The sequence below is a fragment of the Patiria miniata genome, unplaced genomic scaffold, assembly GCF_015706575.1.
Source record: "Patiria miniata isolate m_02_andy unplaced genomic scaffold, ASM1570657v1 HiC_scaffold_10, whole genome shotgun sequence".
NCBI lineage: Eukaryota > Metazoa > Echinodermata > Asteroidea > Valvatida > Asterinidae > Patiria > Patiria miniata.
In genome coordinates, this window is record NW_024037048.1 from 2693889 (window position 1) to 2708746 (window position 14858).

The 14858-nt window shown below is 41.4% G+C and overlaps 1 protein-coding gene across 1 annotated transcript in view; it reads left to right on the plus strand.

Annotated features, from left to right (window-relative positions):
- LOC119735383 (protein Skeletor, isoforms B/C-like) overlaps window positions 1-13423 on the plus strand; it is a 28177-nt gene extending 14754 nt beyond the window's left edge. Inside the window, exons 6-14 of the mRNA XM_038209084.1 lie at window positions 331-520; window positions 2647-2880; window positions 3360-3492; window positions 4618-4731; window positions 6687-6866; window positions 7456-7652; window positions 10821-10848; window positions 12453-12616; window positions 12887-13423. Of these exons, the coding sequence (XP_038065012.1) occupies window positions 331-520; window positions 2647-2880; window positions 3360-3492; window positions 4618-4731; window positions 6687-6866; window positions 7456-7652; window positions 10821-10848; window positions 12453-12616; window positions 12887-13015 (1369 nt within the window). The 3' untranslated portion in view covers window positions 13016-13423. The remainder of the gene's footprint in view (window positions 1-330; window positions 521-2646; window positions 2881-3359; window positions 3493-4617; window positions 4732-6686; window positions 6867-7455; window positions 7653-10820; window positions 10849-12452; window positions 12617-12886) is intronic.
- The last annotated feature ends 1435 nt before the right edge of the window (window positions 13424-14858 follow it).

The window sequence follows — 14858 nt, forward strand, 5'->3', positions numbered from 1 at the left end:
CTGCTTGGTCACTATGGATTTGCAAGGACTCCCTCGATGGTGAAAGAGAGAGAAGATATAATGGACACGTGTGACATTGCTGCTGTGTGGCCACCCTTACTGTAGGTGCATTCCTGTGAGAAGATGCATATTTAGATGTAAACTGATCATGTTGTCCGGGATGCATGAACTAGTGTAAGCTCACCATGTCCTACACTCTACAGCTCATAAGTAGGCCACACAAGCATCATCTTCTTACACAAGTCCTTACATCGTCCTCTTACACAAGGTAGATTTGCCTGACAATCTTTTGTGTGAAGTCTGAAGTAGTTTTATTTTTCGTATGACCAGTGTGAGCCAGGAAGTGAAGCGTATCTTCCGTGCTGAAACCATCACTGTGACCCTCCCACCAGGCAACCTGACTATTTCGGATTACTCCTACATCAGTCTGTGGTGTGTCAAGTTCGTAGTCAGCTTTGGACATTTCTTTCTTGTCAATACTAGCTCCTGGAATGTTCCACCGTCAACCGACGTGATCAGGGTAGGCAGGCAAAACAATTTGAACCACACCTGGAAAAATAGACCTCAAGCTTACCAATGCTTTCTGAACTCTTTGCTCACATTGGCTGATGCATGTATATAAGCCATTTCGGAGTTACAAAAATGTACTACTGTGCATGCGCACATCCCATGACAACGATTAGGGTCGGGGGATAAACAGTTCGCCACACGCGTGCAAAACCATAGCGGGGTACCAACGAAATTAAAGAAAATTTCTTATTTTATAGTAGATGCAAAATGTTGATTGTTTTCAACGGCACCATGGTTTACGTTGTTTCGTGTGCTCCAACTTTTGTGTGAACAAAAATTTCCATCTTCTGTTTTACTAGAACAAAATTGCAAAAGGTGGATTCGATTACCACCTCCCCCATAGACTTGAGTGCATTTATCTGCTTTGTTTATCTTCCGACACTAAATCGTTGAATCTGATGTGCGCACGTGCAGTAGTACATTTTTGTAACTCCGAAATGGCTTATTGGGTGAAAAGGGCCTCCACTGGCGACAACAAGCTAATATATAGCTGAATAATAGCGTCGACGATGTCTCATGCAATGCACTTAGGTATTTGGAACACATCGCAATATGAAATAGCACATATGTTGCATCATGTTACAGATGTGTATGTAACATGACCTCCCACTTATATGAATAGATATCTTAAAGTTGATGTTGATTGCTTGAAGAAATCTTCGTCATTCTTAAAGTATATGTTGTATGATTAAAGAAAAAGGGTATTACTTCCACAATGAAAAGAATACAGAAGGTAATAATGAGAGCTGCTTTGCAGGTGCAATTTGTGAAAATGTTTTGTAAATGTTGTCGTTGGGGGCAGCATACATATCACTGGAAAAGTATGAACTCTCATGTAGGACTCCCACTGCAGCAGCCGGTGGCGTAGTTCCAGCAAATCAAATTTTCAAATCACTCTGCATGACTAAGTTGTGTGCATTATGTTACACCATCATTCCCACGGTCTGTACTTCAGACTAACACAAAGCATGATTTAACAATAAAGCTGGAAGGCCATTTGCTAGCGGAGCATGGACAAAATTGAGACCGCAGGGAAAAAGGTTTTGGAATTATTAATATGCAGCCGGCCATCTTCTTGTACTGTAGTGATGTTGTTGATTCATACGAATAGAGTATTGGACCGTTAAGTGTGTTGTCATTGGCTGTAATTGCACTGCAAAGAACGGCCCCGATGCAAGTTTGATTAAATTTCCTGATGATGTTTCATGTGGGCACTAGCGCACTTCAGTTACTGTTACCAAACCCCACTGTATGCAACCGGGTACCCTGCCATGACACTCGGCGACAGGGGTGTTGTAGGGTGCAAGTCAACTCGGTCTCAATCATCTAAGACCCAACCATGACCAACTCGGACCCAACCATGACCAACCATGACCAACTCGGACCCAACCATGACCAACTCGGACCCATCCATGACCAAACTCGGACCCAACCATGACCAACTCGGACCCAACCATGACCAACTCGGACCCATCCATGACCAAATTGGACCCAACCATGACCAACTCGGATCTAACTGTGACCAACTCGGACCCAACCATGACCAACTGGGACCCGACCATGACCAACTCGGACCCATCATGACCAAATTGGACCCAACCATGACCAACTCGGATCTAACTGTGACCAACTCGGACCCAACCATGACCAACTGGGACCCGACCATGACCAACTCGGACCCATCATGACCAACTTGGACCCAACCATGACCAACCCGGACCCAACCATGACCAACTCGGACGCAACCATGACCAACTCGGACCCAACCATACCAACTCGGACCCGTCATGACCAACTCGGACCCAACCATGACCAACTCGGACCCAACCATGACCAACTCGGACGCAACCATGACCAACTCGGACCCAACCATGACCAACTCTTAGACAGTTGGAAGCAGGATGAAGCACACAGAACATGAAAAATATGGGAGTCTGTCATTATGTTATATATGGGTCTACTCTACAATTAAAAAAAACCCATTGTTGACTGGATGGTTGAATCAGCAACAGGTACTGTAATTAGTGATTGCATACTCGTATTTCTTGAAACCAATATCAATAATTTTGTTTCTAGGTTTACGACAATTGTGAAGTGTTGTCTGCAGACCATCTCCAGGTCCGTTGGTCTATCAAAGGGGGCATTATCGATGTTCAACTGAGTGGCAAGATCCCTCTCAGCTCCTTCATGGCGTTTGGTGTGAGTGGCATGACCTCTCACATCAGGGGCTCGGATGTCGCAGTAGCCTGGGTCAACCTGCGCAATATGAAACCGACGGTAGTTGACTATCACATGCAGAGTTCCTCACAGGTATGAGCATGGTTGTAGGGATGGGCTATTAGGGACCAAATGCCAATCTCTAGAAAATATGCTCTGCAGTCAGTACAGTGTCGTATGTCCCCTGCCATAAATTTGACGCGAGTGTTCCATATGAAAGACTGTGCGCTCCATTTGAAGGAAGAAGTCACACTTTGTGAATGAAATTGTAAATTTATTTTTCAGGGTTTGTATTTTTCTGGGGTTATATTCGGCCTGGTTGACCATGTTGTCCAAGAGAACATTTGGTAGAATGTAGCCCAAAGAATAGTTTGTAACAAAAGCCTTTGGGTTCTTTTACATTTCTTATCAATGCTACCACTCCTAACTAAATCTGTAGGAATTTCCATCCAAATGTTTAGCTTCACTTCTGGTAATTCTGCATACATGTCTAACTTTCTCTTTGAGTAGGTTTCAATACTCATATTCCTAATGCAAACATCTCTTTGTCAAACGTCAATGTATTCTTACAGTGTTCAATGGGATCTGGAGCCTGCCCTGACACTGTTGCCAAGCCTACTGAAGGAACCAATGATGTCGCCCTGACATCCTCCTCAACAGTGGGCGGAGTCATGCGGATCTCCTACTCTCGTTATTTGGACACAGGTGGGTGGTCCAAATGTACTTTTAGGTCAAAGAGATGACCCTTTAGGTATACATTCAAGTTGACAAAATCCCTTTGGTACAGAGTTTTAATCAGATCACATGCCAGTCATAAGTCAGTGACAATTTATCCCAGTGGCAAGCTATTCATATGGCCATTCTTTTGTAATTGTTCATGCATTCTTCATGTGATTGACTACATTACAACTATAGTGTTTGAGATGTGGAGGTAATTGAAAGGTGACAGGGACATCTATAGAAAAGAGCAAGAGAGAACATCTGTAAAAAGATGACTACGTGAGATATTTGGAATATTGCTGTGAGCATTCCGAAAATTAGTAAAATCATCTGTACAGATATTTTTGGTTGTTTACGAAAAAAACATAAGGCAAAAAAAAAAAGTCTCCGGTTTCTGGTATGGAGCTTGCCCCAAAAGTGGTGCGGCGACGCGGCTTTTTTTTTTTTTTACCTGTTTTTTTTTTTTTTTTGGCTTCAAATGTCGGCTGATGACTGCAAATGGTGCCCGACTAAACTTAGTGCAAATATATGGGAGTCCAGAGAGGCCACATAAATCTTATTCTCGATCATAACCCCATCTAAAAACACGTTAAAATTGTGCAGCAGCAGAATTCCAGTCAAACCAGTGAGTTTGGCGGTTTTGAAACATCATCTTGTATTGAAAAATAAACTTTTTCATTTTGCCGACGCGCATGGCTATTGCGACGCGCGCGCATACCAGAAACCGGAGACTTTTTTTTTTGGCCTAGCGCAGGTTTTTTTGCTGATTTAAGGAGCAACAATACAGTAAATCTGAAGCAGGTATGAAATTTCAGCTCAGTGAACATACTTTTTAAGAATACTGTGAAAGTACATTCATTTTTCTCTATGCAAATCTTTGGTTTCAATTAAAAGTGCAATGGTTTGATCCTAACCATCACACGGAAATTAAAGTAATTTTCCTAGGCACAATGATTTAACAGGATGTATGATCATCTACTAACAATCAAGGACAGGACATTTTATATTTTGACAGTTTGAGTTTTGAATGTTTGCAAATGGTGTCCATTACCTTTCTTTTTTGAGGATGTGGTTGTCAAAATGTTGTGTCACATTTGTGTGTTTGTGTAGGTGATTCCCTTGATAAGGTGATTCCCACAGATAAGTCAGTCTATGTTGTCTGGGCAATTGGCCCAGTCAAAGATGGAAACACTGTGCTCTTCAATGAAGACACTATTGTGTCAGGTAAGGCATTTAATCATCTGTCCAAATAGCAATAAGGGCAGGTTGAGATTTAAAGATAGAGTAGATTAATTGCAGCTATCCAAAAAGTAGCTGATAAAATTATTGTTGAAAAGCTTACTTGGTTTACAGGTAGTAATGGGACTAAACTCCCTGTGAAATTATTCTTTCTGGCATGCTGTCATTTTGAAGTTCTAAAACAATAAAGAAGGCAATTTCCAAAGATGCATCAAGTGACGCATTTTAAAAAATCTGTGCAGCGGGTGCGCGCAAGCGTTGACGCGATGCACATGTGCTCGCGGTTGCTATTATTCATTGGTTCAGTGTGTTACATCGCGTAGCTGCAGTTGGCTGAATGAGAACGTGTCTCTGCTGATTTTGGGCGCAATTAAAAATATGACTCGGCAACTTTTGAATTGAAATTGAGATCCTAAAATTTTGTTTTCTCAGAATATACAGCATTCACTGAGCTAAAAACTTCATCAGTTGTTAAGCATCCTTCTTTAGATTTTGAGCACTTTTGTTGCTTCAAATGAAAAAAAAAATACAAATGACAAACGATCTACTCTACGTTTAACAATAGTCATTTTATGAAAGTTGGCTTTGGTTCCAACTTAAGCTACATCTTCAGCATATCTCCTGGTTCATGAAACAAATGGCGCACTCTAAGCAACATTTGGTGTGGTATCATGACTTGATGCTCATTGTTATGAACTGGACCCTTTGCTCAGTCTTGAGTCCCCCACATTAAGGAATTTACAACCAAAGCCTTCAATAAAAACTGAAGAAGCTGAAGCTAAAGTTTGGAAAAAAAGTAAAGCAAAGATAAGTAAGATTTGAGGCTTTGCATGGTGGAGATACTAATGAATGAAAGGTTTGTGGAAACACCGTGTGGGTATAATTTCTCAAACTAAGAAAATGGTTCTGAAAAGAACCAGTGGTATAAACTCAAAGTTCCAGTCAGTATGCTCTGCTAGAAGACGTTCGGAGCATTCTGACCGGAACGTCGAGTTTATGGTTTTCAGAACCATTCTCTTAGTTTGAGAAATTACTCCCACATGGTGTTTCCACAAACCTTTTATTCATAAAGTAAAGATGGAGTAATTTAACCTTTACTAGATTAATTGCTAAAGTGGAAAAGTGTGATCACATGCCATTTAGAGAGAGATGTAGTGATTTTTCTTTGTTATGTTGTAACCCATATTCTATTTGGATAGAATAGTTCAAAGGGAACATTCATAAATGCCTGAGACAGTTCACCCATTCCTATTGGTTGAGAGCCTGTCACAAGGGTGGTTGTAAACGGTTGATAAAGCACCAACTGGCTGATTTTAAGCACTTTTCCGGTGTCACATGAAATTTTGACTTCTATGAAATCTGGTCCTTTTTACCTTTTATTAGTTGAACTTTCACAATCTTCACTTAGGCATGCGCAATATTACCAGTGAGTCCGTATTTCATAGAGTCCTATGGTATTTATGAATGGGAAGAAATGCGTGCTTGCTCGGTATTAACAAGTACGTTAAAAACAGGCTTGGGGTCGAGTCGCCGATAATGTCCCTTGCAGACGGTTCGGGCCATTTTCAGCATCCCAAGCCCAAAGCCAGTTTTAAAAGAAGTTGTTTAAAACAACTGTTTGAAAGATATTTTTTCCATTGATGGTTAGAGAGTTCTGACATGGACAAGAAATGAAAAACAAGCTCAAAACCATTACAATGCACCATGAAAATTCGCATACATTATTTTATTCCAGTATACATATTAGTCACTTTTAAAGAGCACCCCCATTTGGAAGATGGTGCACCAGACTTTTCTGCCTGATGCACTGTGTTGCGTCTGGCAGGGTTAGGGTTAAGGCAATTAATTCTGTAGTCAAAATAGTTCAGGATTACTCAGCCAGTCTCCCTTCATTATACTTTTAAGAACATTACCCAATGTCAATGACTGTGTCTGGACAGCTTCAACACAGATCAATTTTGGCCGTACTGCAAGCAATGTTTGCCCAGAGCTTATCAACATTCCTCCTTATACGGTGGATCCGCTGCCAGCTTGGCCGACACTTGAGATCAGAGACCAAGACCAGTTGAGAGTGGACCTAGGGCCGGCTGGGGGTGTCAGAGGATACAGCGCAATCACAGGTCAGTTGCTTTTACCCATCATTATAACTTTTACCACCCAAAACCACTCCAGTATTGTACAGATTTATAGAATCACCAGAGATGGTTGACAAATTCGCAGTGCGGGACATTTGAAATTGCCTGTTTTTCCAGTCAGTAGTTTCGTAAGCGTATGATTCGAGTACCTGTTTGCCCTTTTCTTTTCTTTTTATCAATATGGTGTGTTTTTGTAAGGCAGCAGAACGCTATGCCCCAATTTACAACTAATTAGCTCAAGTTGTCTACTGACACTCATTCAAATGGGCCCTGTTTTGTTGACCGTAAACTTGGAAAATGAACTCTCCATGGGAAACTCTTGGTGGCGCACTGCATTGTGAAACGCCCAAATTGAAAATACATATTTAAGGCATTACTAACTTGCTGATTGTGGGAAACTCTTTTTTTTGGTAAAACTCCAGGAAATTCCCTCTGCCTGTAGCTTTCCATGGCAGTAAGTTGGTCAACTCTGTAGACCAGGTCAAAAGTCACTCATAAGCAGGGATTCTGATGTTTGCAGAACCATAAAAATTGGGTCCAGGTCAAAAGGTCAAATTGTGATTTGTTTGAATAGAAAAGAGAGGCGGCTGGAAATATTCCTGGTACATCAATGGTCTTCTGGTGCCGGTTATCAAGCTGCAAAGAGGCAAGAGATGCATCTTCAACGTTTTTGGTGGGAATGATCCAACAAATCCAGGCAACTACCATCCTTTCTATCTGACCAGCAGCGACAGAGGAGGATACAGCCAGCTCTCAGAGGAACAGAAAAAGGTTGGTGATGAACAGCAGTCCTATGTAATGAAATATTACATGATAGTGCTACATACATGGCTTATCAGGGACATGCAATTTGATTTTTTTAATGGGAAAAATCATATCAAACGATTGATGAGAAGATCATAGATGTCCTGACCCTGCAGACAAGATCCAAAAGCACGCACAGGAGAGTCTGGAAAGAGACGGGAACAGGGAGAGTCTGAATAACGAATACTTATATGGTCGCTATGACCTATTGATGAGAAGGGGACTGGTATAAGCGACTCATAGTGTGATTAGTGAGCATTAAATCGAGAGTGACATGAAAATCAACAATCTGATTCAAGTCGTTAATCCTCTTGATCATACATTCATATGGTTAAAATCACATAAAAGCAATAAATCAATATCAGGATACTTAGAATGTTAATACATGTAGTCTGAACAGTTCAATAAACGAGACCCCAAAAATTGTTGATAAGGTGAGTCAGTTGTGATGTAAACTGCACAGATCACAATTGCAGAAGTTTAGTTGGGCGCATTGTAATGGGAAGTTTAGTTGGGCGCAATATAATCTAAATGCACTCTAGCTCATCGGGTCCGGTGTTATCATCGATGACATGCACATTGATGCGTGACCTTATTTGAACTGCCACACCTCCACCGCTCTTTGCTTGTGAAATTTGGAAAAAGTATTAAAGCCAGCAAAAGTAACCAGTCATCAGGTACATTGAAGAAAACCAGGATTCGGTAAAAACCCCAACATCAACACGTAGTTGATCCAGGGTCAATTCTGCTTCCTCCAATTTGTTCATCAGGGATCGGGCGTTGGTTAAACAGATTGGTGGTTATACCGATACACCAGGTTGCATTGACTCCACAGAGTGTTGCGCTAAGGGAAGTCTAACCAATGATTTTACGTCTGTATCCGTGGAAGCTGATATACCTTGATCTGTTGTCAGAAATACAAACAGGAATGCATTGGGCCATACTGCTACATTCCCACCATTATTACAGGTTTTGTTGTGTCATCGTCTGCCACTGCAACATCCCTGCCTTGGCTTTTTCTACACCCAACAATTTTATATGTTCATAAATGGCATTTGGAAGAGGGCATTTGTTGTAATGCAGCTCTAACAAATTTTACTTGAGATTTTACTTGATTAAACATTCAGATTAACACAGCAAATGAAAATGACTGGCACTGGCAGCTGGAGCACAGAGCCCTCTCTACCCATTACATCTGTCTGTCGAAGTTGATCATTCATGTTAGAATATTCAATAAGCAACTGCAATTTGGCATTTCTCGGATTTTCACCACCTGTTAATGTTGGCATCGGTATGACAGTGGTTGCCATCTTGAGCTTGGTCCCAATCCAGCAGTTCATCACATCTATACTGTGCAATAGTCCCATCCTAGCTTTGATTTCAACGTCAAAGACAAAGTTGAAGACAAAGTTGAAGACAAACACAGCAACTTTATGTCACTCTCCTGTTCTGTTACATCTTTGACACCAGACACATTGTCTCGTACGTGTACTTACGTACTTGTGTGACATTTGGCACAAAATAGTGACAGTCGTCTGATTGCAGAGCCGTACATTGATGTCATCAAAATAGGCTTGGAGCACATGCTCCAGCGGGTTTTGTTTCAGTTTTGTCTTTTACAGGGATGTAAAAAGCAGCTTTTAACTTTTGTATGGCTATACATGTACACTAATTGCTGTTACCATGCTGGCTTCCAAGGGCGGATCCAGGGGGGGGGGCCAAAGGGGGCCATGCATGGCCCCCCCCAAAAAAAAAACCGAAACCAATTTTTTTTTTTTATGTGACGTCGCAATAAAGGCAGGCAATGAGTACACCACCATCTTTTCCTCAAAAAACATTGGCTAAAGTGGTCAGAAATTGCCTCAGATCGCACCACAGAGCATCGAGAATCCAAAAAATTTCGGGGCCCTTAAGCGGGCCCTGAACCCCACGTTGTAATTTTTTGACCCACTTTTTGGGAGACACAAATTTGGATTCGCCCTTGCTGGCTTCAGAGTTTGTTTGGAACTTGAGAGTTGGAGTAATTTATCAGTGGCTCAGCGAGGAGGAGGAGGGGCGCTTGTGCCCCCCTTTCCAGGATGACTAAGGAGATTCAGGAACTGGGATGTGCTTCTTCATATTGATGTAGAGATCGCCGTTCCTGATGAAGACCGGATTTTTGCCGTCTCGGTATGCCTTCTGCATGATGTCACGCATTGATATTTTTTTGTGCCATGCATCAGCAGCAGGCATGTCTCTCAGCACGAAGTTTCACGACTTTGCCAAGGATACCTTCATGGCCCTTGCTCGATCTAGCACAGTTTGTCTTTCTAACCGATACAGGAACTTCGCCAAGATAATGCTGTGGTTATCTGATTCAGATTTTGGTGGTTTGCTGGTTCTGTGGGCATTCTCAATCACCACATCTGTCATGCCGAATCTTTCTGTTAATAGCTCTGTTATTGGTTGAATGGGATGATCGGATCTTTTGATTGAGTCTCTGGTACGCCCCCGAAGCGTAGATGAAAGTTACTTGAGTACCACTCTTGTTGAAGAATAGCGTCCCCAAGGTCGGCTATTTTCTTCTGGGCCGCTACCATCTAGCTTATTGTTCTCGCCTTTCTTTCCAGTAACATCTTGGATTTGGACTCCAGATCGTTGATATTGAATGTCGAGAAATTCAGTGACTCTTCCATGGCCTTTCTGGGTTTTTTTCAATGTCCGTTACTCTCCGGAGTAAAGACTCCTGGTTTAGAAGAGCTTTATCGAGCGTTTCGCAAATTTTGCGCCCTAGGCCATCAATGGCGTCGCCATCTTCAATGTTGAGTGATCTGACTGCAGGGACATCGGATGGTGGACTGATCGAACCTTCCGTTGAGGATGATGAAGCACCTTTGTCCCAACATCTCGGCATGATGAATTCTTGTCACTTTCTGATCAACAACTTGTTACCTATTGGTCACAGTTGGAGTGATATTTGGATGATCCCCGTGTACTCGTAACACATGCGTCCATCTACATGGCATCCGTCTACCTTTTGTAGAACATTTTTCCTTGAGAATCATAGATACATTTTTTGAACACAGAATTCAATAGTTCAATAATTCAATAAAGCTGTCTTATGAAGAATATGTTTTTCTTATTAAATCCCTACAGGAAGAGGTGATATATGCAGATAAACAGAGTAAGTGTTCATTCTTATTGTTAAGTTGAAGTACACTGCTTTGTTTGTAATGCAGGTGTTATACATGTAGTTTGGAGTCCAAATCAATGTGGGCAACTCACTGTATAAACAGGGAAGTGGGTTACTTGGCAACCTACTGTAAAGGCCCTGTCAGACTGTCTGCGATCATATATGCGCTCCCACTGCATCCTTGAAAAATGGCTGCTAGATCGCAGCAACAACTGCATAGGTCGCCAGATGGGCGCCGGAGGGTCTTTATGGTCTCCGATGAGCGCCAAAGTTTTTGAGCATGCTCAAAACAATCGCAACACCTCTGCGCTCTGGCAAGGGCGCCGTAATGAGGCAACTCGGGCGCTGTGCGAGCGTGAATCGTGCGACATTGAAGTGGCATTGAGGCAGCCTAGGCGCAAGGCAGTCGATGTAGTATCCTTTTGAATGTAACTCGACTGCGATGAACTTGTAGAATAAATTTGAAACTGGACTGCGGATTGACCATTTTGTCGTGGTATTTATACAACGTAAGTGACGTCATGTGAGCCTATTTTGGTCGGATAGAAAGCGCGATGCGAGCTACTAGGACGTCCTCGCTGCGATTGTTAAATTTATTAAATATTTTTGCTGTGCTTTGAAATAAAAGCATGTATTTTCATTTTATAAAAATTGAAAATATATACATTGCTTTTGTGGGGTCTTTTGGGCCATTTGGTTTTGTCATTGATCCTTTTTTTACCAAAATATTCAATGTCTGATGTGTACATATGTAGGGTCAGTCCATTAATGTGGGGTCCAAAAGTGTGACATTTTTGTGTCCCTGTTACACCTGACCTGTGTAGTTTGCCACAAGTTTCATTAAAATTGACTTCAAACTATTTTTAATTTAATTGGCAGGTACTTTACTTTATATAATCACTCTTGGAGACAAAAGGCATCAAAGAATGTGTCCTGATTTTTCAAAATCTTATGTCAGATGCAACAGGGTGACATGAACAAAATTGGACCCCAAATGTATGGACTGACCCTGTACACCCCTAAAGGCTCTTTGGGGGTCAAGGACCAAATACTTCAGAATACTACATGTGTTGTGCACACTTGTATGGAAAGAAATGCACACTACAGGGTACTACTCAGTAGTATTTTGTAGCTTGAGGTGCGGTTAGGGTTGGGTGTACGTTACTTCTTTTGAAGTCAGTTTGTTATTTGTATAATATTTTATAGCACTTGGTACTTTTCACTCTCAATCTAATACTATCTGTTATCTCGTTGTGGAGCAAGAAATTTGCACAATTTGACATTTTCCTTATTGAAGACACATTTTTGGGTTGAAGTGTTGGCAGCCCATGCTGTTGATGCATTAAACTTGTCTAAAGCTTTAAGTCAGTAATGCATGAGAACTGATCTAAGGAATGTTTCAATTCCATCTAACGTTGCTGTGAATTGTGAATTCACTTGTGAAACATCATGTTGACATGGATTTACAGGAAATTAAATCTGTGCTCTCCTTTCAAAACCTAAGATTGAGTTGGAGACTTGGAGTTTAGGTCACATACGAACGTGGCTGTGACAGTTAGGAAGTTCTTTTTAAAAATAGACATTTTATTGTATAGCTGGACCACTGTGCAAGTACATCGATGATGGAAGCAACCCTGACAGTTTGGACAGTTTTGCCGAGTACCAGGCTCATCTCACTCTAGACTGTAGCGATAGGGTAGTCGGGGGACTTCTGGAATGGACACCAGACAGCTCAACACCTGATACTGTTTACTATCAGGTAAGCTAATGACTGCTTGCAGGAGAGGCTCCTGGTCTGAAGAGATAAGTAGTGGGACTAGACATTGGAATAATTAACCTTAAAAAAGATGGTCCTTTAAAAAGGAATGTGGAAAAGCAGTTGAGCACTTGTAAGGAAATGTGACATTTATAGTATAGTCTAAACACTGCCTCAATATCTCAAGCAGATTGTAGTGTACAAGTGATAGGTTGTCATTATCCTATCATGACCGTTGACATGGGTTTACTTTTGTTTGTTTTTATTGTCCAGAGCTACACTCATTTTGGTATGGGTTTCAAGATTGAACTCAGCTCCTCCGCTGCAATTCCCACTCTCTCCTTTTCCATGGCGATAGGATTGCTCCTAGCTGCCATTTTGAAGAAGCTTCTTGCAGAATGATCCTTGAATCTCACATGAAGTAGATTTGTAAAGAATTAATGCACAGAAACGCACAATTTATCCCATGATGTTTAAAAACAAATATTCATAAGATGGAATTTGCATTAGGATGATGTAAATCAATATTAGGTTTTGCCCTTCACCGGGGTTCAAGTCCCACCCGAGTGTTTTTTTCCAACTTTTACTCTGGAGGTAACTCACTGAGTTTAAAGTGTTTATACGTCGGTGAAGGGCAAAACCTAATACATGTATTGATTTTAAAAAAAAAATTGACTTTGAAATTAGAATTATTATTTGTTTTGTTTACACATTAAGAAAGTTTACCAAGACACAGCAATTGTAGCCACTTATTAAATCTAAATTATTAATTTAATAGAGTCTAATAATACAGTTTCAGAAAAGAGAAAATATGCTTGATTTGAATCTATGACTGGGAAGTCAGGTTGGCACACTGGCATTTTCCAAACCTTTCACTTTTGCAACCTAGCCTCGCACAGGGGCGGCACTTGCGCCCCCCTCCCCCAGATGCACCAAAGTGCCCCTTTTGCGGACATAAATGTGCCCCCTCGAGCATTAATGTGCCCCCTTGAGATGAAAACAAAACTGGCCCTAAAATGTCGGATAATTTGCTATCCGTAACCATTTCCCAAAATGGTATAGAGAATTCTGATATAAACGAGGAATATGAAAACCAAGCCCCAAAATCCTTACAATGCTCCCCGAAAATGGGCACATCATGCGTAGTTTGCATAATGGCCAGTTTTGAAGAGCGCCCCCTATTTTGGAAAATGGTACCAGGCCCCCCCCCCCCCCCCCCCCCCCCCCCATTAGATTTTACTGAGGCCAAGTGTCCGGTGAAAAAAACGTGTCGACATTTCAGCACGGCTGTGCAAATGCCACTTTTTGGTGATATCCCCCCCCCCCCCCCAGTTTGAAAACTGTTCCGCCACCGCTGGCCTCGCATCCCCTACCTGCTAACATGATTATTGGGCTTTCAGTCCTTACTTACATACATGTATGTGGCTTTCCTGAAATATCATTCTGGGGATTTCCTGCCACCATTACAGTGCAAGTTTGTGTTTGAACTACTATTTCTTGGCACGTTTCCATCGCTGGTTACCAATAGCCATGAGCATCATAACGTACAGCAGGGAGCCAGGACCAACGAGGTTTGTGTCGACGTTTTGACCAGGCTTTGACCATGGTTGGACTAGAAGCGTTGCACTAATTGATTACGGTCCTCATCTGAAATTCCTCCAAGCTGATAATTGATTTCTTCAATGAAATATCTCTCTAGGTTTCCTCTGGCTTCGAAGCTACAGTGTCCGTATACTTTTGACAAAGTATTTGTTACAAACTACATTATTTGAAACTAAAAAACCCAAATAATTACAAATGTTTAAACAATAGGACCTCCATATTCAACTAATCCCTACCCAAACTTACTCCCCCCCCCCCCTAAAAGACAAAATGCCTTGCCTCCCCAGAATGGGTTCGAATGTGAATGAATTCTGTTATAAAAATTGACTTACAACTTCTAGGGTTGTAATTTGACTTTGTTGAAGAAATGAAATTTTACATTGTTGAGTTTTGTTGAGTAATGCATGCTACTTTAATGAACAAAATTAGAGATTGTGTTTATGGTTTCAGTATTGTGAACCAGGCCATACATTACTGTGGTACACATGAAGGGTTGAGAACCCAGAAAGACCACACTATTTTCTGGCTATTCTGCACTTTCATAACTATAAATTAAAGAAGAAATCTTGCACTCGATTTTGTAAGAGCTTGAATCTACCTGAAAAGTGTTTTGAAATAACAGCAATCATTTTCTGCCGTTATT